Here is a 23,040-nt window from a genome sequence, read left to right as displayed (position 1 = left end):
CTCTGTAGTGTTTCCCAAGAACAGCCGAAGACTCCACTATAAGATAATTCTACAGGAACGCACCTTTCCCCAAATCTTGTTTTTATATTGTAGACTCCAAAAAGCAAGGCCTTTCATAACAATCTTCCTTCCAACTGGCAATTTTTTCTGGGGGCAGATGTAAAGAAAGATCTATTTAAACTCTCAGTCAAAGCTTTTCCATTTAGAAACGGAAGAGCAGATACCTTTGTGCTGGGCTGACGCGCTCATGGATTGTAATTTCCAGCGTGCATAAATACGGCAGAACCAACATATAGAGAAATACCCTGAAATTAAAAATATGCTTCTCATCAGAAGAGGGGTGTATAAAAGACTGAAGACCAAAATTATGCCTCACCTAGCCTCATAGCATTTCCAGGTTTCCAGGGGCCAGTAGTGTTTCTAATTTCGGCCATCAATTTTTGTATATCAAAATACGCCAAAAAATCTAGAATTTCACAATTTTACTTTGAGGGATGAGAAGTCTGACCTCTTAAGCTCCTGAGTGTTTCCATTAAAATGAAAAGATAATTAGCAAAATTAGTGCTTCTTTGTTCTGTCATTGTGATAAACTTTACTGTTAGAAGTGAAATAATACGTTAACTTTTCCTTTTTAAAAAAATTCATCTTTAATTTTTATTTATTTTTCAGAAGGAAAGAGCATGAGTTGGGGAGGGGCAGAGGGAGAGGGAGACACAGAATCCGAAGCAGGCTTCAGGCTCTGAGCTATCAGCATAGAGCCTGACACAGGGCTTGAACTCATAAACCATGAGATCATGACTTGAACGAAAGTTGGGCGCTTAAGTGACTGAGCCACCCAGGTGCCCCTAGCTTTTCCTTTTTACTTCTTTCTCTCCTACTTTTTTTAAGTTTTTTTTTTTTTTAACATTTATTTATTTTTCAGACAGAGACAGAGCATGAACAGGGGAGGGACAGAGAGTAGGTAGACACAGAATCTGAAACAGGCTCCAGGCTCTGAGCTGTCAGCACAGAGCCCGACGTGGGGCTCAAACTCGGGAATGGCAAGATCATGACCTGAGCTGAAGTCAGATGCTTAACTGATTGAGCCACCCAGGCACCCCTTTAAAAAAATTTTTTTTAATGTTTATTTATTTTTGAGAGAGACAGAGACAGAGCACAGGCGGAGGAGGAGCAGAGAGCTCCTCATTCTTTTTCATCTCATTAATGTACTTTTTGCCTGCCATTTTCCATTTTGCTTTTTTTTCATGACCGTACCTTTTATTTAACAGAGATGTTACTACCAGAAAATGAAGCGGAGGTTTGGCCAAGTTTTACTCCTTTCCGGACCCAAATTTGAGTCTCTCCCGGAAGGTCACACAAGGCAGTGTCAGGAGGGAAAGCTTGAAATGTGGTTTAAAGAACTTCACACCAATGCCAATTAGTGATTTCAAATTTAGTCATTTTTTTTTTTTTTTGAAACAAAGAACAGAATGAAAGTAACCCACGCAGTTATTTTGGGGCATCACGTATAAATCACCACAGCTTAACGGCAGGTTCTATTTGGCAGTACCATAAACCTTGATAAAAATTTATTGTCATTTTTGAGAAATTGTTCCTCTGGACCAAAGTGTGATGTTCAAGCCAGCAGACTTAAATCGGTGACTGGATTCAACCTTTATTTTGTTTAGAACATCTTGAATACTTTCCCACTCTTTCAGAGGTGATTTATTCATTTAAACCAACATAAAAAATGATACTTATGAATTAACTCAAGTTAAGAATGATTTATTACAGCAAAAAAATGTTAGGTTTGTGTAGGCTTTTTCGTCAGTGATCAGAAATAGAATCATCTTTTAATTATTATTGAAAGGAAAGGAAAACACACTTTCGTTTTGCACAAAATATATATTTCAGTCCTGTTTCCTTCCTGGATTTTGCTTTTATGCCAACATAAATGTGCAGGGCATTTTAGGGATGTGTTTTGAAGCAATGGGTCATTCATTTAATATTGCTCACTAAAAAAAGTTAACATCTATGGGTAAATAAGGATAAATTTATTTCCAATGGTTGGATTTTAGAATCCTATTAGAGACATTATGGTTAATCTTTTAAAGAAGTAGAGAGAGAAATCCTTAAATAGTGAAATTAATGGTGTTTTCTATACTGCATAGAGGACCTATAACCCTAGTAATCATTATACTCATTCTCTGGTTAATTATCAAAGCTGTCAAAATATTGACAGAATTATGAAGTGGAAATGAAAGAACAATATTAAAAACGAAAATGATCTCTTCAGGCTACTAATTGCATGAATTTCTAATTACTACATCAAGAAAAAAATAGCTTCATGATAATTAAGGAGAGAAAAATAAATAAATTGGTACTGACTCATGGCTGATTACCAAATAGTTGACTATAATAATACTATCCTATGTGAGCCAAGTTTTTAACAGCTTTAAAAGACATTCCATATATTCATTATATATATTTCATATATATTATTTTAGAATTTTCTTCACTTTAACCTCCATGGCTACATACCTACGTATCTGGTTCTTTTTTTTTTTTTTCAATGTTCATTAATTTTTGAGAGACAGAGACAGAGTGCAAGTGGGTGAGTGTCAAAGAGAGAGGGAGACACAGAATTCGAAGCAGGCTCCAGGCTGTCAGCACAGAGCCTGTCGCGGGGCTGGAACTTGTAACCGTGAGATCATGACCTGAGCCAAAGTCGGAGGCTTAACTGACTGGGCCCAGAATTCCATTCTATTGCATGTCAGCCTAGGACTGTGTAACTTTTCCAACACCAGGATATATGATTTTAAGAACATAAATCATGTTATTATTTTTCACATATATTTCTTTCCTTCTGACTCCTTAAAAAAACTTACCTGGTGCTATGCCTTTATCTAGTAGGTAATCAAATTTTGCTTTTTAAAAGTTATGCTAATTTATCTTGGAATAAAAGGACTATTTTAAAAATTTAATGTAGGAACAAGTAATGCTGTGTGAAAATGCTCTCCTGAAAATGACAAATTTTTTGTATCAATAAAAAATTGCGAGGATATGAGACTGTAATGGCTCAATTTCAGTGGACTGCAGAGTTCCATAATAGAACAATTTAAAGTGACTGTTTTTAATCTCTCAGGATCTAGAAGATTTGATTAGAGCAAAAGAAAAAGAAGTAGAGAAAATGGAGCAGAATGGACTTGCTTTGATTCAGAACAAGAAAGAAGAAGTCTCTGGTGTTGTCATGAGCACGCTGCGGGAGCTCAAGCAAACCTGGGCAAATTTGGACCACATGGTAATAACTGCTTGCAGAGACCTGACGTTAAGACCACGTTTGCCACCTCATGTCCACATGTGTCATGGGTTTTGGTTCTCCTGAAGTAGCTGAGTAGTTACAGAATATCAACCGTATCTCTTTGTACTAAGTCTACTTTATCAATCTCCCTTAAAAAAAAAAAAAGTCTAGCTTTGGATATTTCCTATAACAGACATTATCATGAACATTACTCTCTTAATAGTCTCATCCGTTTCCATGTCCATAGATACCACCTAGGTACAGACAGTTCTCAAATGTGTCTCCCCAGCCTGGATTTCTTTCCTAAACTCTAGACAGAGAGAGAGAGAGATGCAACTTATAAACACCTCCTCTTACAGGACCAGTAGACATCTCAAACTTCCATGCCGAAGCCAACTCCCAACTCTTGCCCCACAAACCTATGCTTTCTGCCATCTCAGTGATTGATGGCTCTGCCCGGTTGCTTAGACAGAAGACTGTGTGGTCATTCTTCACTCTTCTCTTTCTCTCATTCCCCATGTCTGGTCCCTCAGCAATTTTTTCAGCCTTCTTTTCAGAAGAGATCTAGAATCCAGCCTCTCCCCCATCTCTGTAGCCCGCACCTCCGTCTAAGTCAACACCATTGCTGGCTTTGGTTATTTCCATGGCCTCCATGCCAGAGAGGTCCTGTTAAATGGAAGCCAGATAACACTAGTCATCTGCTTAGAACCCCTCAATAGCTTCTTGCCTAGTTCAGAATGAGGCCAAAACTTGGCCCCATGACCTGGGCTCCCATAGTCCCTTTGACCTGTGGTCTGCTGCTGTCCCACAGGTTCCTATTGCTTTTGATCTCTCCTTACTCTTGAACTCCAATGGCCCGTTCCACACCCAGGGACTCTGCATTGACTGTTCCCTCCATCTGGAACACCCTCTCCCAGTATCCTCATGGGCTACTCCCTCTCCTCAAATTTCTTGTTCAAGTTCAGCATCTCAGTGAGGGCTTTCCTGTCTACTTTGTTTTAAATGACAGCTTCCACATCCCTATCTCACCCTCCCTGACTCTCTTCTCTGCTTTGCTTTTATCTATATTATTTATCAATTTCTAACTGAGGATACAGCCCACTTGTTTAAATTTCTCTCAATAAAATGTAAGCTCTATGAAGACATTTGATAAATACATGCCGAATGGAGTGCTGAATCCTCCAGTAATAAAGACATGTAACAACAGATACTGCTCTGCACACACCTGTGTGAGTAGTTACCATCCATACTTTGCAGAGATGCGGGCTAAGGCACAAGCAGGTTAGGTGACTGGGACCCTTGGAGCACAGCAAACAGCTCCTTACAGTCTATGTACTTGTCCAGGTGCAGCCTTCGAGTCTGTCCTTACCTTGTCTTTAACCCAGTTTTAAATCTATTTTATTTTATTTTATTTTGTTTTATTTTATTTTATGCATTTTTATAAACAATTACAAATCTGGGAAATAATTTACTCTATCAATTAAGTGATTCTTTCACAGAAACATCTTTTCATGAAAAACCAACAAAAATGATACAAAAACTAAACAGACTGTTTAAAAATTCTGATTAATCTCCTGGCTTTGTTTTCATGTCCACCCCTGACTTTCTGGGTGAAGTCCGCCCCCTCTCCGGTCCGTACCTCTGGGCTTTATACCATTTGTGAGGCAGCACTTTTGTAACCCTTTGGCCTATTCAATAGTTTGGTTGGTTTCAGCATTTTTCTTTTATGCTAAGAACAAAATCGGAGAAAGCAGGGACAAATTAATTTATATGATCTCTTTTCTTAATTATGGCCATACTTACTCCTTATTCAAAACATTACATTTAGAGGATTAAGGGTGACATCCAGGAAGTCCAAAGTAGATATCTTTATAAATGATACAGATCAAACTAAGAACTTACATTTTCTATTGCAGATAAGTCTAGGGAAAGAATGTTCTTAGATGTTTTGTCTTAAGATAGGAATTTGAGGGTTTGTGTGCATGTGTGTGTGTGTGTGTGTGTGTGTGAGAGAGAGAGAGAGAGAGAGAGAGAGAGAGAAGAGAGCATGCATACGTGTGATGGAAGGAAGGAGGGAAGGAGGAAGGGAGGGAGGGAAGGAAGGACGGAAGGAAGGAAGGAAGGAAGGAAGGGGATAAATAGATATTTTTTATTTCATTTCTTGGGACCAGACTGCGTAGATTCAAATCTAGAACTCTCATATTCTGATAGTATGATCTCAGGTGATTTTCATAACCTGAGGTGTCTCAGGTTTTTTATCTATAAGATGGAGATAATAATTACAGCCACCTCATAAGGTTATTATAAGGATTGAATGAGTTCATGCATTTAAAACACTCATTTAATATATTTCCTAAACTGTGGTATTAAATATATTGACCTTTTATCACTTTTATATTATATAGATATATAGAATGTGTATTATGTGCATTACATACAAAGGTCCTATATTACCTTTTTAAGCATTTAAATTTAGACTGAGTACTCAAAAGTATGAAAGACATAAATTTCAATATTGCTACATATTTTCAAATCTTTTTTTTCTAGTTTACTTATAATGCCTGAAACCCTGATGAAGTTCTTAGATACTAATGTTGCTTCCATCAATTCAATATATATTCTATCATTTTTTTTGTTGTTGTTTATTTATTTTTGAGAGAGAGACATACAGAGCACAAGCTAGGAGGGGCAGAGAGAGAGGGAGACACCGAATCCAAAGCAGGCTCCAGGCTCCGAGCTGTCAGCACAGAGTCCGATGTGGGGCTCGAACTCGCAGACTGTGAGATCGTGACCTGAGCTGAAGTCAGATCCTTAACCGACTGAGCCACCCAGGCGCCCCTCCATCATTTTGAATATTATGCAATTATAAGAAGTTTCTGTCTCTTTCAATAGGTTGGGCAGTTCAAGATACTGTTGAAGTCCGTGTTTGACCAATGGAACAATCACAAGGAGGCCTTTGATGAGATAAACAGTTACCTCATGGAGGCCAGATATTCTCTTTCCCGCTTCCGCCTGCTGACTGGTTCTTTAGAAGCTGTACAAGTTCAGGTAGACAGTCTTCAGGTAAGGAATGAGTTTAACCCATCTTTAATATTCTCTTTAGTTTGATAAAATTAAAAAAAGCAAATGTGAACATCATCCTGGGATATTGCTATATATTGTTTACATTTAATTATTTTTAAATATTTAAAATTATCTTAACCCGCTTTATTTTCAACTTAATTAAACTTTCCTGTGGATAACACATTTCTGGATTAGTTGGTATATAACCATATGATTTAAAAAATTCTATTACATAAATACCCATGTGAATATATTTTATAGAATGATTTTACCTTCAAGCCAGCCTCCCTGACCCATTGTCGCTGCCTTGTGTCTTCCCTTTCTCTCTTTATCCTGCTTCTCCCAACATACTCTAAGGGATTAAAAAGAAAACAAAGAGAAAGATAGCAAAGTGGTAAATTTGTAAACTATTAAGTTGTTTTCCTTTCGTTCAGCATAGTATCAGTGGTCTGTCTGATGTGTACACATAAGCCTCTTTTTCTAGCACTTACTGCTTGGTTTCCTGTGTGCCTGTCATCACTGTACTCATATAGAATGACATCGCTGCTGTTTGACCCTACAGAGCACTCTCTCTTACCTCAGGCCACTGCCTTCAAATCAGCTATCACTCTTACTCCCCTGTGCACTGGGCATTGACCGGGGGCACTCTCACCTGTGGCCGCTCTTTCTCCCTGGCTAACTCCTGCAGACTACGGGATGGGCAGGACAGGCCCTCCAGGGAGGGGATGCCAGCAGGAGCCCAGCATGTACCCTCCTTACATTAGTTCGTTTCCCTGCTTGGCAATGAAAGTTCATATGCTGCTGACCTCATACGCCGACTCTCTGAAGGGAATGCGTTTTCTTGTGGATGGGATAAGAGGGAGGGAGGATAAAACATACATATATAATTTCTGTAAACCTTAAATAGTTGTTGCAGATACTGAGAATCATTAAAACGTGCTTTGAGAATAGTAAGTTTGAAAACATATTTTCTAGCTTTGTGGCAATTAGAAGTACTTTTTAGTGTAGCCTACTTCACCTAGAGAGTTTTACTAAGAACTGAGTCTGTCACCTCAGTAATATTTCCGGGGGAACGTCTTCCTTCAAGATGCTTCACTGGTCCTTGGTAGAAGACTGTGCCAAGTCTATAATCTGCCTAGTAAATATTCCTCGCAAGGAAGAACACCCAGATATAGAACTTATAAATGGTACCCAGAAACATCATGACTTCTTAAGGTCTAATTATTGGGAGTTTCTGGTAGAACACCTGTAGGTATGTAATACAAGGGAGACGTGGGTTTTGACTTTGAACAGCAAAGAGAACCAGTGTGACAGATGGCATGGCTTCCTACCAGTTGACGGACAGGGACACTCATGCGAGCTTTTCCAGCAGAATTCCAGATGCCACTGTAAGAAGGTTTAGTTGCTAGGAATCCCTTCTTACACCCGTAAGAGCAAAATCATTAAAAGAAGAAATGATTATCTAATGAAAACTTATAAAGCATTGGAACAAAGTCATGGTTTATGTATGTTTATGTACACATTTATGAAAACAGCTCTAAATTACTTTTAAACTCGATTATTAGAATTTGCATCCTGTCACGTCATCTGTGGCACTTTTTTTTCCCCCCCCTTGGGAAGAATCTTCAAGATGATCTGGAAAAACAGGAAAAGAACTTACAGAATTTTGGTTCCATCACCAACCAACTGTTAAAAGAATGTCACCCACCTGTGACAGAAACTCTTACCACCACATTAAAAGATGTCAATATGAGGTATGGAACATGCTAATTTTACACTGTTATGCATTATTTTACATTACAGCCTTATTATAAATAATGATACAGCTAAAACTTGCTGGCATTTTGAAATTGAGCTTTAAAGACTCTATTCATGTTTTGATTTTCACAAATGAATTTAAGGTAAGAAAATGCAGTGAAGAGGCTTCGAAAGAAATGAGAGCTGCTATATATCCCAAGATTGACCTCATTCCTACTATCTACCCCTGAAATATGAGTGAGCCATATTACACGATAAAATTATGTCAGATTGAGACGAGACATCCCTGCATTATTTCCATATTCACGTGAAGCAGGGTCATGAAAAATAATATAGTAAATAACGGCATTTGTTGAGAGGTGTTAATCTGCCCATGAGTGTTGGCTGTTGTTTCCAGATGGAATAACTTGCTGGAAGAGATTGCTAAGCAGCTGTGCTCCAGCAAGGCACTCCTTCAACTTTGGCAAAGATACAAGGACTACTCCAAACAGTGTGCTTCTACGGTTCAGCAGCAGGAGGATGGAGCCAGTGAGCTCCTGAAGGCAGCCACTAACAAGGACATTGCCGATGACGAAGCCGCGACGTGGATTCAGGATTGCAACGTATGTTTAGGAACGCTGGCGCTTTCCCACCATGCGGGTCTTAGACATCTCGAGTTTAGCAGGGCTCGGGCTGATTGTGGGTAAGCTTCTGGTACGTCTCAGTATGTGGGACAGCTATCCAAAAATTGTTTGTAAGTATCAGCGAGGCTCCTAGGTTTTCAGAACACAGTTGCACGTGTATCAGATTTAAGAGGTCCCTCCCACTGTTTCGTGTTTAGAGAGGAGTTGTTTTCCCATTTAAAAAAAATTTTTTTTTAACGTTTATTTTTATTTTTGAGACAGAGAGAGACAGAGCATGAACGGGGGAGGGGCAGAGAGAGAGGGAGACACAGAATCAGAAGCAGGCTCCAGGCTCTGAGCCGTCAGCCCAGAGCCCGACGTGGGGCTCGAACTCACGGACCGTGAGATCGTGATCTGAGCTGAAGTCGGACGCTTAACCGACTGAGCCACCCAGGCGCCCCAGTTCCCATTTTTTCCTAATGGCATCCCATCCATGTGAAGATTTGGGCTGTTTTTACAGATTTGATCAATTTGAGAAATGACCACATGGAGAATAATGTTGTATCTTTTAAAAATCTGTAAAAAGTATTATCTATATCTTATGTAAGCATTAACATCATTATTTCTTCTAAGAATTTAATAGTAGAAAGAAGTCTTTCTCCCCTGACTTACTGGAATACTTCTTTTTAATAAAGTATTTCTCTTTTTTACTGAAGTTGCCAATAACCTACTTTAGGTTTTCAGGAACAGTTCTCTTGTTTCACTCATTCCATGCTTCTTACTCTTCGTCCTTATTTGTCTTTATTTTAATGAACTTGTTTCAAAGACCTTCTTGTAAACTTTCCCAAATCGATGTATTAGAATTAGGCAAGTTGTAAAAAGCACATAAATAAAATTTCAACCTATCCTAATACCTTCACATAAATACTGAATAAATTACCTTAGAGCCAAAGTTTAATATTTACAGTAAAGGTAATGTAATGCTTTTCTCCCTGACTTCCACATTTTATCTTTATAAGATTCGTGATTTTTTTAAAAAGTTTTTTAATGTTTATTTTTGAGAGAGAGAGAGAGAGAGAGACAGAGAGCACAAGCAGGGGAGGGGCAGAGAGAGAGAGAAGGAGATACAGAATCGGAAGCAGGCTCCAGGCTCTGAGCTGTCAGCACAGAGCCCAACGCGGGGCTCGAACTCACAAGCCTTCGAGCCATGAGATCATGACCTGAGCCGAAGCCAGCTGCTTAACAGACTGAGCCACTCAGGTGTCCCAAGATATGTCATTTTAAAGTTTCAGTCCTCCTGAGTTGATATACACATACCTGTTTTAGAGGGCAATGCTCCAAATTATTTCTCTGAATTTGTTAAAAATCTATGTCAAAGTCAGAGGTGCCCCCCCCCTTTTTTTCCCTCCCTTTCACAAGAGTCAATGTATAGGCATAGCAAGCTTTGCTCTTTCCACCGTGTCTGGTGGGTCAAGAACCAGTCATTTGTCATCTCTTAGTGGTAGAAGGTAACTAGAAACAGGGAATTTCCATTGGCTTAAATTTTGAGCATATGAGTGTCCCACAAAGAAATGGAGGCAAGAGAAACTATGGCAAAGAATGAAGATACAGTCTTCTTTTTATACTGCTTGACTCTGCTCACCAGAGCCATTGCTGGGGTTCTATGCCCCACTAAAACAGGAGGGCCCATTGTAACCACTATAATGCGACCACGCATACAGAAGATGCTGTTGACAAACTCATCCCTTGTGTGTATAATATTAATTAGAAAAAGGCAAAATGTAGCACTGTGGGTTTTTTTAACTTTCTTTTTTTAATTTTTTTAACATGAAATTTATTGTCAAATTGGTTTCCACACAACACAAACTCATCCCTTGTGTGTATAATATTAAGTAGAAAAAGGCAAAATGTAGCACTGTGGTTTTTTTTACTTTATTTTTTTATTATTTTTTTAATATGAAATTTATTGTCAAATTGGTTTCCACACAACACCCAGTGTAGCACTGTGTTGTTGATTTGATATCAACTACAGGAAAAGATAGGAAAAACTGCCCAAATGTTTCATTATTGGCTCTACTTGTAGTCGTGTTTCTTCTTGTTTATGTATGTTTCTCTGCAGTTCCCCCGATGTCCTACAATGAACCTATGTGATTTTTATTATAAGATAGCACATTTATCTCTAAAAATGTTAGCACCCATCTGGTTTTAAACATCAGATTTAATGCTTGATCATTTTTCTGCAGATGAAGGTGATTTAGTGTAATAAATCGACAAAGTAAGAACTGAGTGCTTCTAGACGTGTGGACCTTTGCTGATTATCAGTTTAAGGAGTACCTTAGCATGTTGTTGCATAATCGCATATTTTCATCGTCTATAGGATCTCCTCAAAGGCCTGGGGACAGTGAAGGATTCCCTTTTTGTTCTCCGTGAGCTGGGAGAACAGCTCAAGCAACAAGTGGATGCTTCAGCAGCATCAACCATTCAATCCGATCAGCTGTCCTTGAGTCAACGCTTATGTGCCCTAGAACAGGCTCTCTGCAAGCAGCAAACTATGTTACAGGTGTGTTATAAATCGGGCATTCTATAACATCTGAGCCTCAACACAGGAAAAGAAAATTTTTCCATCGTTGAGACCTTGCCTCTTTCAAGAGCAAAGAATTAAAAAGTAGACAAACTTGGAAGTTCCAGTGGGGACAAGGGAAGGTGGGAGTCTTGCACTGTCCTTTCCAATGTAATTTTGCCCCTGAACCAATGCCTCCTTCTAGAGCACTGAGTAAAATGTGTTCAACTAATAAACACTAAGTGGCTTTAATATTGACATTCATGTTTATATAGCAAGTTTTTGCCAAGAATCAGAATATATTTCTGTTTGGAAGTATATTTTACAAATAACTTTAGTTCATTCATAAATAGTACATAGGAATAATTCTGTTTTCAAAAAATTATGTTAATAAAGAGAAGAAAGCTTAAATCATATAGCCTTGTTTCTTTAGGAAAGGCATCTTGAGGGTGGCACTTTGACACAACGATATGAAAAGTAATTTCAATACCCACTTACCCTTTAACTAGATTTCTAAATATCAATTTTCTTTTGTGGGAAAAAAAAGGCTGGAGTTCTTGACTATGAAACCTTTACCAAGAGTTTAGAAGCTTTGGAGGCCTGGATAGTAGAAGCGGAAGAAATATTGCAAGGGCAGGACCCTGGCCACTCTTCTGACCTCTCGACCATCCAGCAAAGGATGGAAGAACTTAAGGTAATTGCTTTCAAATCCTAGCCCCAGATCTTCTATCTTTTGTCCCCAAAATCTTAAGGAATACTCACAACTCCTAAGATAGGCCTACTTTTTATTTTGAGCTTCCAAAGAAACCCTTGCCAGCTCTGTTTTCCTGGAGTGAGCACACACTGATTTCACAGACTGCGGTGGGAGCCTGGCCAGGAGCAGCCCCAGGACCCCAACTCAGTGCTGCTTCTCACCTCTTCCCATGCCCAGTGGGCAACCTCCTCCTTCATAGCCCACGGAACCTCCATCCCCGTCTCTACCTTCCTCTCCTACACAAGCCCCCTGTCTCTCGGATCCTGGCAACAGCCTCCGTGACTCTCCTTGCAGCCACTCCTCCCCCTCCAGCCCACAGCGGCCAGAATGATCTTCTTCTAAAAGGTTTTACCTAATTATGAACTATTTTAAACAGTCAGTAAATAAAATAACACCATAGACATGCCAAGTTCATTGTCTTTTTCCTCTGCTCAAAACCCTCCGCGGGTCCCCACTGCTCTCCCAGGGTGAAGACCGGTGTGGGTTATCAGGCCCAGGGTACCTGGCTTGCACCTTCTTTAGGGCCTCATCCATCTCAGCATCCATCACAGTGCTTCTGTGGAAACACACTATGTTCCCCTTTCTGGAATTCCTTTTTTTGCCCCACCAACTCCCTTCCCACCAAAAGGAATTAACTTTCGGTCATTTTGTTCAATGTCACTCTCTTAAGAAAGTTTTTCTTTTGTTCATGGTCAGGGTCCCCAGGGACACACTTCCAAAGTACACTATTTTTTTTTTCTTAAATTTTTTTTTCATACCAGTTAATTATGTTCATGTGATCAGGTGACTACTGTTGTGGAATAGTATTGTGACTCTATTATTAGAAGAGTATCTTACAGTCTGTAAGCCCCATGAGAAGGACCATGGCATGTGAGTTTTGTTCATGTGATATCTGTCCATGGGAATTCTACCATTTGGTTGTTAAGCTTTTGGCTTCAACACTTGGGAAGATTTATTCTGTCTGCAGGGTAATGAGCCTATTTCAGAGCATGAAAAGAGAAAACACACAGCCAAAGGTGTCCTGACATTTCCTTCCTCCTGTAGCTGGTTTCCTAGTTGGGGTTATAGATGCCCACACGAAAAACAGAAAAGACAGCCTTGTCCTCTGTTTGAAGTCTGAAAGCCTAGATGGCATTGTCAGCTGAGTCTCACCAACTTTGGGATTGGGGCCAAGGACCTAAAACTGAAGCTGTGAAATAATGTGTGGTGGCTTCCAAACTTGAATGGGATCGTGTTCCATCTAGCAAGAGGTCCACAGCTCCTGTTACCCAGACCTGCCACCTGCTAGCTGGGGGGCCTTGCGCAATTTACTTACAGATTCTCAGCATCTTGTCTCCCATCCTGAAATCGGAATAGTAGTGGTACTTACCTTATGGTATTGTTTTGCAAATGAGTTATTACCTGTAAAGCTCTTATAATAATACTTGGTTTATAATAAGTGCTTAAGGAATGGTAGCTATTACTATTACAGTTGTTGCTATTAAAAATGTTATTATTGGTGTTAGATCATAATGGAGCAGAATAGCACAGATACACGGAATATACAGGGTAAGAAATAAGCCTTTTCAGTCATCAGCATAATTTCCATCCTTCATCAGTTACCAAGAATTACTTATGAGTGAATAGACCAAGTAAATAATACACATAAACTACCTACATGTTCAGTGAAACCAAGTAAGTAGCTGTAAAAGCAATTGCAGCAGAAGCACTGGAAACTGATTAGGAGATGTAGCTCTTTTTTATCTGCAGCTCTGGAGATTACAAGTAAGTGGCCTAGAAACGCATAGGAGCCCAAAGACTGGCTTCTTCCAGAAATCTGAAGTCCACTGTGCAGCGTGAAAGAACTCTGCCTTTTCTTACCATAGTGCTAAACTGGCTTTTAAATCTTGCTTTCAGGGACAGATGTTAAAATTCAGCAGCATGGCCCCAGATTTAGACCGTCTAAATGAGCTTGGATATAGGCTACCCCTGAATGATAAAGAAATCAAAAGGATGCAAAATCTGAACCGGCACTGGTCTCTGATCTCCTCTCAGACAACAGAGAGATTCAGGTAGAGTAACCAAGAGATGTTTTGGCCACTCTGATAGATCAGTAGAAATGAGTGCATGGCTTGTGTACATTTATAAGTTCCGAGTCTTTCCAATGATACTTACAAAACTTGAACCGGAAGTGGCAGATTCAGTGAAATGGTTGCCCATGCCTAAGGTACTAAAAATTGTTGGAACAAAAAAATTTTAAAAAGAAAACTCATATAAGAATTATCAAAGATACATACATAATTTTATCATTCTTAAAACTTACCACTTTAAACTTTTATTCTTTTCTTTTTTTTTTTTTTTTTTTAATTTTTTTTTTCAACATTTTTAAATTTATTTTTGGGACAGAGAGAGACAGAGCATGAACGGGGGAGGGGCAGAGAGAGAGGGAGACACAGAATCGGAAACAGGCTCCAGGCTCCGAGCCATCAGCCCAGAGCCTGACGCGGGGCTCGAACTCACGGACCGCGAGATCGTGACCTGGCTGAAGTCGGACGCTTAACCGACTGCGCCACCCAGGCGCCCCTCTTTTCTTTTTTTTTAATTTTACTACCTGAGGTGAAAACTTTGTGGTGGTCAATTTAGAAGTAGAGGCAGAGGATATTCATTTAATCTAGTTTTATATGCTAACAATATAAGAACAAAAACATAATTATATTCTTTTTCCTTTGGTCTGTCAGTAAGTTGCAGTCGTTTTTGCTACAACATCAGACTTTCTTGGAAAAATGTGAAACATGGATGGAATTCCTGGTTCAAACGGAACAAAAGTTAGCAGTAGAGATTTCTGGCAATTATCAGCATCTTTTGGAGCAGCAGAGAGCACATGAGGTAGGTTATGCCAGTGGGTTTTCAGGTAATAACAATGCCATGTGGAGGAGTTCAAACACTGTATCTTGTGTTGATAGCTCTTAAGCTTGGAGTTTTCCCATCTTAATTGCAAAAGTGTGGTCCAGTACTTTGCTTCCATAGTTGGCTTTAAAAATGTGTCAGGCGTCAATATCCTGTGATGTATACTGCCGGAATTGTGGTAAAAGTCTCCTTATGGGGGGTGAGGGGTGGGGAGAGGGATCAGGGGTGTGTGTGGAAGGAATGCAGAAAGACAATTTTTGAATTGATTTACATACTACATTAATATTGCCAAGGCTAGTTGATTAAGAAATTATGCCTTGATCACGAGTCTTTGATAAATGAAAATTGTGTGTTCTGTAAAAAGCATTTCTGTACCAGATATCTCCAAGTGTACCTCTTGGTCAAGACTCATTATAATTATTTCTTGAGAAACACTGAAGAGAGAACTGTGTGCGAAAAGCAAATTAATTAATTTGCTATTAGTCTCGGTTTCCTGGTATAACTAAATTGTCCCATGTGCTTATGAAATATACGCAAATGGAGAGAGAGATAGGATTTACTTAAAGGCAGAGAAAAGCTTAATGCAGAGCTTAAAAGAGAGTGAAACTAGGGGCATCTGGGTGGCTCAGTCAGTTGAGCACTGGGCTCTTGATTTCACCTCAGGTCATGATCTCACAATCGTGAGATCAAGCCCTGCATTGAGCTCCACATTCAGTATGGAACCTGCTTAAGATTCTCTCTCTCTCTCTCTCTCTCTCTCTCTCTCTCTCTCTCTCTCTCTCTCTCTCCCTCTGCCTATCTCCCCAGTTTGTGTGCTCTTGCTCTCTCTCTCACAAAAAAAAGAATAAAACTAATTTTAAAGCATTTTCCTTAAATTTTAAAAATAGAGAATTTAAAAATGTAGAGGGTATTTTTAAGTCCATTTTTATCAAGGTGACTTAGAATGGAATAAAAGAAAATGAATCAAAACTAAAGTCAGCTATCACTTTATATCCACTACGATGACTATGATGAAAAAGACAGCATGTGTTGATGAGGGTGTATAGAAATTGGAATCCTCATGCTACTGGTGGGGATGTAAAATGGTGAAGCTGCTTTGGAAAACAGTTGGACAGTTCCTGAAAATATTAAACAGAGTTACCATATGACTCAATAATTCTACTCTTAACTTTATACCCAAGAGAAATGAAAATATGTGTCCAGAAAAACTTGTGCAAGAATATCGTCCATATCAGTGTTATTTATAGTAACCCACAAGTGGGAACAACTTAAATATCCATCAGCTGATGAATGAATAAGTAAAATGTGTGGAATACTATTCAGCAATCAAAAGGAATGTGGTGATGATACATACTTCACATGGTCAACATTGAAAACATTATGCTAAGTGGAAAGAAGCCAGTCACAAAAGACAGGCAGGATGCTATTTACATGAAATATCCAGAGTAGGCAAATGCATAGACACAGAAAATGTTAGTGATTACCTAGTGCTCATGGACTGGGAAGAAATGGAGAGTGATTGCTGAGTGTGGAGTTCTTTTCAGGGTAATGGTCTAAAGAAAATAGTCTAAAATTGATTGTCGTGGTGTGTGCCCAACTCTGGGAACATAATTAAAGTCCTGAAATTATAGACTCTAAGTAGGTGAATTGTTAAGGCATGTGAATTATTATCTCAATAAAACTGTGATAAGAGATAAAACTATCTCTTAAAAACTGTGGAAATAATTTGACAAACTTTCTGTTGAATTTTTTTAGCGAAAAAATTTTATTAACCAAATTAAGTTAAAAAACAGTGACTTAAAAAATGTGGGGTTTTAAAATCTTTTCAACTTTCTAAAAGATCTTAAGCTATTCCCTATCTGAAAAAAAAAAAACAGAATACTAATTATGTGTTGACACTTAATGTTATTAGGTGATTTTGAAAGAAGTGAAACATAATTCTACCTTTAGTCACTTAGTTTTACTAAACAAAAATGAAACTTTAAATATATCTTAATTGGTTGTTTAAAAATATATTATTTCGGGGTGCCTGGGTGGCTCAGTAGGTTGAGTGTCCAACTTGGGCTCAGGTCACGATCTGACAGCTTGTGAGTTCAAGCCCCGCGTCAGGCTCTGTGCTGACAGCTCAGAGCCTGGAGCCTGTTTCGGATTCTGTGTCTCCCTCTCTCTCTTTGCCTGTACCCCACTTGCACTCTGTCTCTCTCTCAAAAATAAACACTAAAAAAAAATTTTTAATGCATTATTTCTGTACTGCAGGATTTTACACATATCCTGATTCAACTGGAAACATTTTTCAAAGCTTTGCTAAAACCAGAATTTTTGGAAAGTTACCAGAAAACTGGTCACTGAAATTGGGAACTCTAAAGTATGTTTTTCTATTTTTCAAATAATAGTTGTTTCAAGCAGAGATGTTCAGTCGTCAGCAGATTTTGCACTCGATCATTATTGATGGGCAGCGTCTTCTAGAACAAGGTCAAGTTGATGACAGGTAGGATCCTTGATATATTATTATGAAGAAAGTTTCCAGTGAATTAGTTATTTTCTTTTTAATGAGCAGATTAGAGGGCATGTATCTAATCTTCCTAAGGCAATTGTGCTGCAATGGAGCCTCAGTAATTGAAGGAGAGGCTTGTCTGAATCTCGGAAATGAGTGAGTATTGAGTCTTCTTTAAGAACTGCTATTATATTATATAAAGGACATAGAGTAATTGGAAATCACCTAGCCAACCTTCTCCAGGCCTCTGCAGGAGACTGGAATTAATGAATAGATCAGAACAAATTGTATCGATGATGTATCAATGGTTTATAAACAGATGCTTCTAATATTCTCATACAGCTACAGAAATTGTATCCTCAAGGGAGCATAGAGATCACTAGATCATCTCTCTTACTTATAGATGAAAACTTGAGGTCCAGAAATGTGAACTGACGTGACCAAGGTCACTCAGCTAAGTAGCTGGTTTTTAGTCAGGACCAGACAGCTTTCCCATAGCATTGTAATTCCAGGTTTGAAAATGGTTGGCTGCCTTAAGGCAGCAGACACACAAACTGAAATCCTGCTTCCTCTTCATTTACTTAGCAGATTGCCTCTTTATTAAAAATGAAGAGGCAAAATCTAGCTCATCTTTCGACTTCTGGTATGTGAATTGACCATTTCATACTGTGTTTACATTTCCTGGGAACAATAGCTGGTCTATTGCATCGACTTTATGTGGTGATATTGGAGTATAACTGCATTTATTACATAAAAACATCTCTCCCATATTAAGGCCCAGTAACCGTGATTAGAATTAACTTAGTGTTTGTTTCAAAAATGAAAAAACAAAAAACAAACAAACAAAACAGAACATAAATCATTGTTTTTATTAAAAGGGTTGTTTTTTTTTTTAATGTTTTGGAAGCAATTTCAGTTTTGAGTGGATATTTCTTTGGAGGTAACATGGAACATTTTCATGGTCATGCTATGGAACAACAAAATATGATACTGTATTTACTCGTTTCTAAAAAATTATGTATTTAAATTCAAGTTAGTTACCATACAGTGTAGTATTAGATTCAGGGGGACAACCCAGTGACTCATCACAACCCAGCAATTGAAAACTACTAGGTAATTATCCAAAGGATACAAAAATGCTGAATCCATATTTATTCTGTTCAAAGTGAGCCAGACTTAAACACGGGCTTTACTGAGAATTTAAGGCCTTCAAAATAAAATAAATTCAAATTCAATTAGCTTATTCTTGCTTTAGCCTCCCTTGATCAACTCTATAACAGTATTATAAAAGTTTAAGTGAGGAAGTAAAACAAAATTTAAAAATCATGTACAAGCCAACATCTATTCAATTGTAAATGTTAACAGTTAAGGAGAAACACCAAAAAGAAGAAAATGGGAGGGTTGAACCAAGGATAATTCTCAAAGTTGAAAGGAAAAAAAAAAATTCGGATTAGAGCACGAAAGCCCCAGATTAGGAATGTATTGTGTTTTAAAAGTTCATTTCTAAATTTCGTGTTGAGAGTTCAAGTTCAGCCACAGGGACAGTGTCATGTGTTAAGTACTTCCTCACACTGGCAGGAAGCTCAGGACTGTTGAGGACAAGGGCTCCAAAGACATGGTGGATGGTGGCCTGAGGGGGAAAGTACTGTGCAGGGTACTTTTCATGTTGCAGGACGTTCTCAAGTCCTGCAGTTAAATGTTTTCGGAGATGATGGATGCTTGTAACTTCTGGGGGAGTTTCATGAACCTAATTCATCACATTTGATTCTACTGCAATTAGATTATTACTATCAGAATTTCCTTTCAGAAGCAAGAAGCACCAATAATACATTTGGTTTACAAAACCAAGGTGTATAGTGGGCCTAGATAATGAGAGGTGTCAAGAATGTAGGGGTCCAGAACAGTAAGTCAAGCTCAGATTGGAAGCCACCCTCAAGAGGAGAAAATAGTATATGGAAGGGAAGAAAAGGAAAACTTACGTGATAGAGAAAAAACAAGTGATGTTACACTTTAGTATTCAAAGGTGAATAATGCTCTAATCTACAGAGAAATTCATTCTATTTGATATAGGACAAACGAATTGTAGAACCACAAATTAACACTTCGTAGAGAACTACCAACCCCCTTTTTAAGGTTGAAAACACAGATGTAGGAAGGACAAACTAAAAGATCTGAGATTATTTAGCCTGAAGTTAAGAACACTTACATAAAACTTACTCTCTTTAAGTATATGGACAACCTTCATACAGACAATGATAACTAGATAGTTTGCATTTTTCTAAGAACAAAATGAAGTAGGCTTAACATATAGAGGGGACGATCTAGATTCATATGTAGAATAATTTGCTAAAGATTAGGGCTGTTTACTGTAAGAGAATACAGAGAGTTTCCAAGGACAGTTTTAAAGAAACATTTTTAAATAACATGGTTTTATTTAAGTGGCTTATGATTCTGGCTGAAATAACCCCGTGTTGTTCATCCAAAGTGGCTTATAATTCTGGCTGAAAACTGAAGTGTATAAATAAGTTTTGGTCCTCATTTTCTCCCGCTGTAGCACGAACAAGATGTCGCCTCCTGCTGCATACACTTCTTAGGGTTTGGGCACATTCCCGTGGTGTCACTACCCAATGCTCCCCACCTCTTGTGTACTCAGGGAGAGAATAGATGACAGTGACTTTACAGATATGCCTTTAACCTGTGCTGAGACATGAAAATACTCAACTGTTTGCCAAAACCAATAGTTTGACTGCTATAAATTTTAAAAATGACTTGAAATAGACCCAGTAACATCCTGGAATGATATTTGAAAACCTCTGCCCTAACTCACTTCTCAGGGCTTAGGGTCACCAAGCATATGCACATTGTGTGTAGGCATGTCTGATTATGAAAATGTACCCAGGGTAACACAGTTTCCTCCCTATGTAATTATTTCCGCACCAGGGATGAATTCAACCTGAAACTGACCCTTCTCAGCAATCAGTGGCAGGGAGTGATTCGCAGGGCCCAGCAAAGGAGGGGCATCATCGACAGCCAAATTCGCCAGTGGAGGCGGTACAGGGAGATGGCAGAAAAGCTTCGTAAATGGTTGGTTGAAGTGTCCTATCTTCCCGTGAGTGCTCTCGGAAGTGTCCCAATACCACTGCAGCAGGCAAGGACCCTCTTTGATGAAGTGCAGGTAAGGTGCAAAACACACGGTCTTTAAACCTCTTCTGTGTTTCCACTGCACGCTTTACCCTCGCCTCAGTTCTTCGCAAGGATTCTGGAGTGACACTGGAATGAGGACAATCATTGTTCCCGAGTGTCAACAGTAACACACAATACGATTGCATTACAAAGCCCGTGTATAGTGACGACACTCTGTCTGGTCGGGCCCAGCAGCTTACAGACCCTCTCCACTTTCCACACCAGTGCCTCCCAGCAGCTCACTAATCCCCAGCATGGAGGCAAAGGCAGTGGCCGGGAAAGGAACACCGCATTGATTATACTCACGAGCAACGTAAATGTGTAACTTAAGCATTCCGGAAAAGATAAAAGTCTAGGTCCTGTCTGAGCTTTTTGTCCATTCCTGGCTTGGCTCCGTACTTCCATCTATCTGGGAACTGGGGACTCCAGCCCCTTAGACAGATACGTGCTAGTGCTCTTATCAGTGCTTCCCAGTATGTTTTATGGTCTCCTTTTGCTTTGGCGGTCACTGCTCTCTGCTTTCTTTCTCCTCGCTTCTCTGGGAGACCTCATCCACACATGTGTCTGCCTGCTACCAGCAGAGAAGGGCCAGCTTGGTATCTTCTAGTCCCATCTACCTCCTGAGCTTTCAACTTATATATTCAGATTATATATGTGTGCATACAGACCTAGTGTGCACCATGGGTTCCAGCTTCCGGCAGGGCCTGTGATCTCAGGACCAGCCATTCTCCAGCAGTCCATTTCCCACATCCTCAGCTCAAGGAAATGTCTGGCAGCGGCTAACGCTTCTATCACTTGGACCCTGGGAGGTGCTCTAGAGCTATATTCTTTTCCTCTCCCTTCCCATATCTAATATATTCCCACTGCCACTGCCTTAGCCGAGCTCATGATACATAATAGCTTTCTTCTTCTTCTTCTTTTTATAATGTTTATTTATTTTTGAGAGAGAGACAGACAGAGCGTGAATGGGGGAGAGGCAGAGAGCGAGAGCGAGATACAGAATCTGAAGGAGGCTCCACGCTCTGAGCTGTCAGCACAGAGCCGGATGCGGGGCTTGAACTCACAAGATCATTACCTAGGCCGAAGTTGGACGCTCAACTGACTGAGCCACCCAGGTGCCCCGTAGACGACAGCTTTCTAACCTGTTAGTATATCCAATATATGCCCACCTGCCATTCCGTCTTCCACCCTCCTGCAAAGTGTTGTAATCCAAACACATCACTTCCTTGCTTAATATTCCCCTGTGAATCTCGGTCACTTTCACTATTTAAAAAAAAAATGCCTTTGCAAGTGTGGTCTTGTGTCCTCTTCTGCCGCTCTGTCACCCGCATACTGCATTCCCCCTGAAAACTGCATCCAGGATCCTGAATTCATCATCTTTATCTCAATGGCAAATTTTCCCATCTTCATTTCTCTGTGTGGAAGGATTCCTCTGACTGACACCTGGCCCTCCTCACACCGGGTCCTTCTTAATCTAGTCGTGTTCCTATGTCTCCAAGACTCATGAAGCCTTTTTCTTCGAGGAAGCCTGTCTTGCATCCACATGGGTTAGATATTTGAGCACTGGTCTTTCTTGGAATCGGTTGTTTGTATCAAACAAGTGTCCTAAATGTTTTCGGCAGAAGAAATAAAAAGACCATAATAAAACTTAAAATATGTAGGAGTGGGTTCCCTACGCATCAGTCTCATGGGGCAGTTTTCATATTGCATTGTGACTGCGTTTAATTTGGGGACAGAAACTAAGCCTCCCCCTGTCGAATCCTCACTCATGTGTATACATTGCTTCATTCGTGCCCAGAGTACGCGCTCAGTAATGTTTGTTGTATCGAGGGGGCGTGCTATGTATGAGAACCCGTAGAGTCGTTTAAAAATCCTTGGAATAGGGATATGGTGAAGAAAAGAATGAGAAAGTAAAAAGCAACGGTTCCTTTCAGTTCAAAGAAAAAGTGTTCCTGCGACAACAAGGCAGCTACATCCTAACAGTGGAGGCTGGCAAGCAGCTTCTGCTCTCGGCCGACAGTGGAGCTGAGGCCGCCTTGCAGGCGGAACTCGCTGAAATCCAAGAGAAATGGAGATCGGCCAGTGTGCGTCTGGAGGAACAGAAGAAAAAGCTGGCCTTCTTGCTGAAAGTAAGTTCATCTCCTTCCTCCTAGAGACCTGATGCAGTTTAAGGAGCCACACAGGTGGTTGCGCTGCTTTGTCCTGTTGTTAGCTTTCGAATCAGATGATGCGAAGATTAACTCACACCCTGCAGGTTTTTGATACCCTCTGTCTTATTTAAGACTTTGTCCTGTCTTGCACGAGCTGGAGAGGTTTCCTAGTTTTCAGCAATGTGTCTTGCAGAAAAATCCCCCCACTAAGTAGTTTTAAGTCTAATAAGTCTGTCCAAGTGATGAATTCTGATTAATGGTCCGTGCTAAGCCAAGAACCGTGTGATGACTTTATAAATCCAAACAGGAA

At 39.6% G+C, this 23,040-nt stretch overlaps 1 protein-coding gene across 21 annotated transcripts in view; it reads left to right on the top strand.

The window, feature by feature from the left end:
- SYNE1 (spectrin repeat containing nuclear envelope protein 1) overlaps positions 1-23,040 on the top strand; it is a 490,159-nt gene that overhangs the window by 380,406 nt on the left and 86,713 nt on the right. For all 21 annotated transcript variants that reach the window (XM_058735689.1, XM_058735694.1, XM_058735678.1 and 18 more), the window contains 11 exons: positions 3,125-3,280; positions 6,173-6,343; positions 7,964-8,097; positions 8,499-8,703; positions 11,081-11,263; positions 11,811-11,957; positions 13,914-14,068; positions 14,735-14,882; positions 17,297-17,391; positions 20,338-20,572; positions 22,515-22,709. In XM_058735689.1, coding sequence (XP_058591672.1) covers positions 3,125-3,280; positions 6,173-6,343; positions 7,964-8,097; positions 8,499-8,703; positions 11,081-11,263; positions 11,811-11,957; positions 13,914-14,068; positions 14,735-14,882; positions 17,297-17,391; positions 20,338-20,572; positions 22,515-22,709 — 1,824 coding nt within the window. The remainder of the gene's footprint in view (positions 1-3,124; positions 3,281-6,172; positions 6,344-7,963; positions 8,098-8,498; positions 8,704-11,080; positions 11,264-11,810; positions 11,958-13,913; positions 14,069-14,734; positions 14,883-17,296; positions 17,392-20,337; positions 20,573-22,514; positions 22,710-23,040) is intronic.

Source organism: Neofelis nebulosa, chromosome 6 (genome assembly GCF_028018385.1).
Source record: "Neofelis nebulosa isolate mNeoNeb1 chromosome 6, mNeoNeb1.pri, whole genome shotgun sequence".
Classification (NCBI taxonomy): domain Eukaryota; kingdom Metazoa; phylum Chordata; class Mammalia; order Carnivora; family Felidae; genus Neofelis; species Neofelis nebulosa.
Note: the sequence above shows the minus strand (reverse complement) of the source record. Positions and strands in the feature narration are given on the sequence as shown.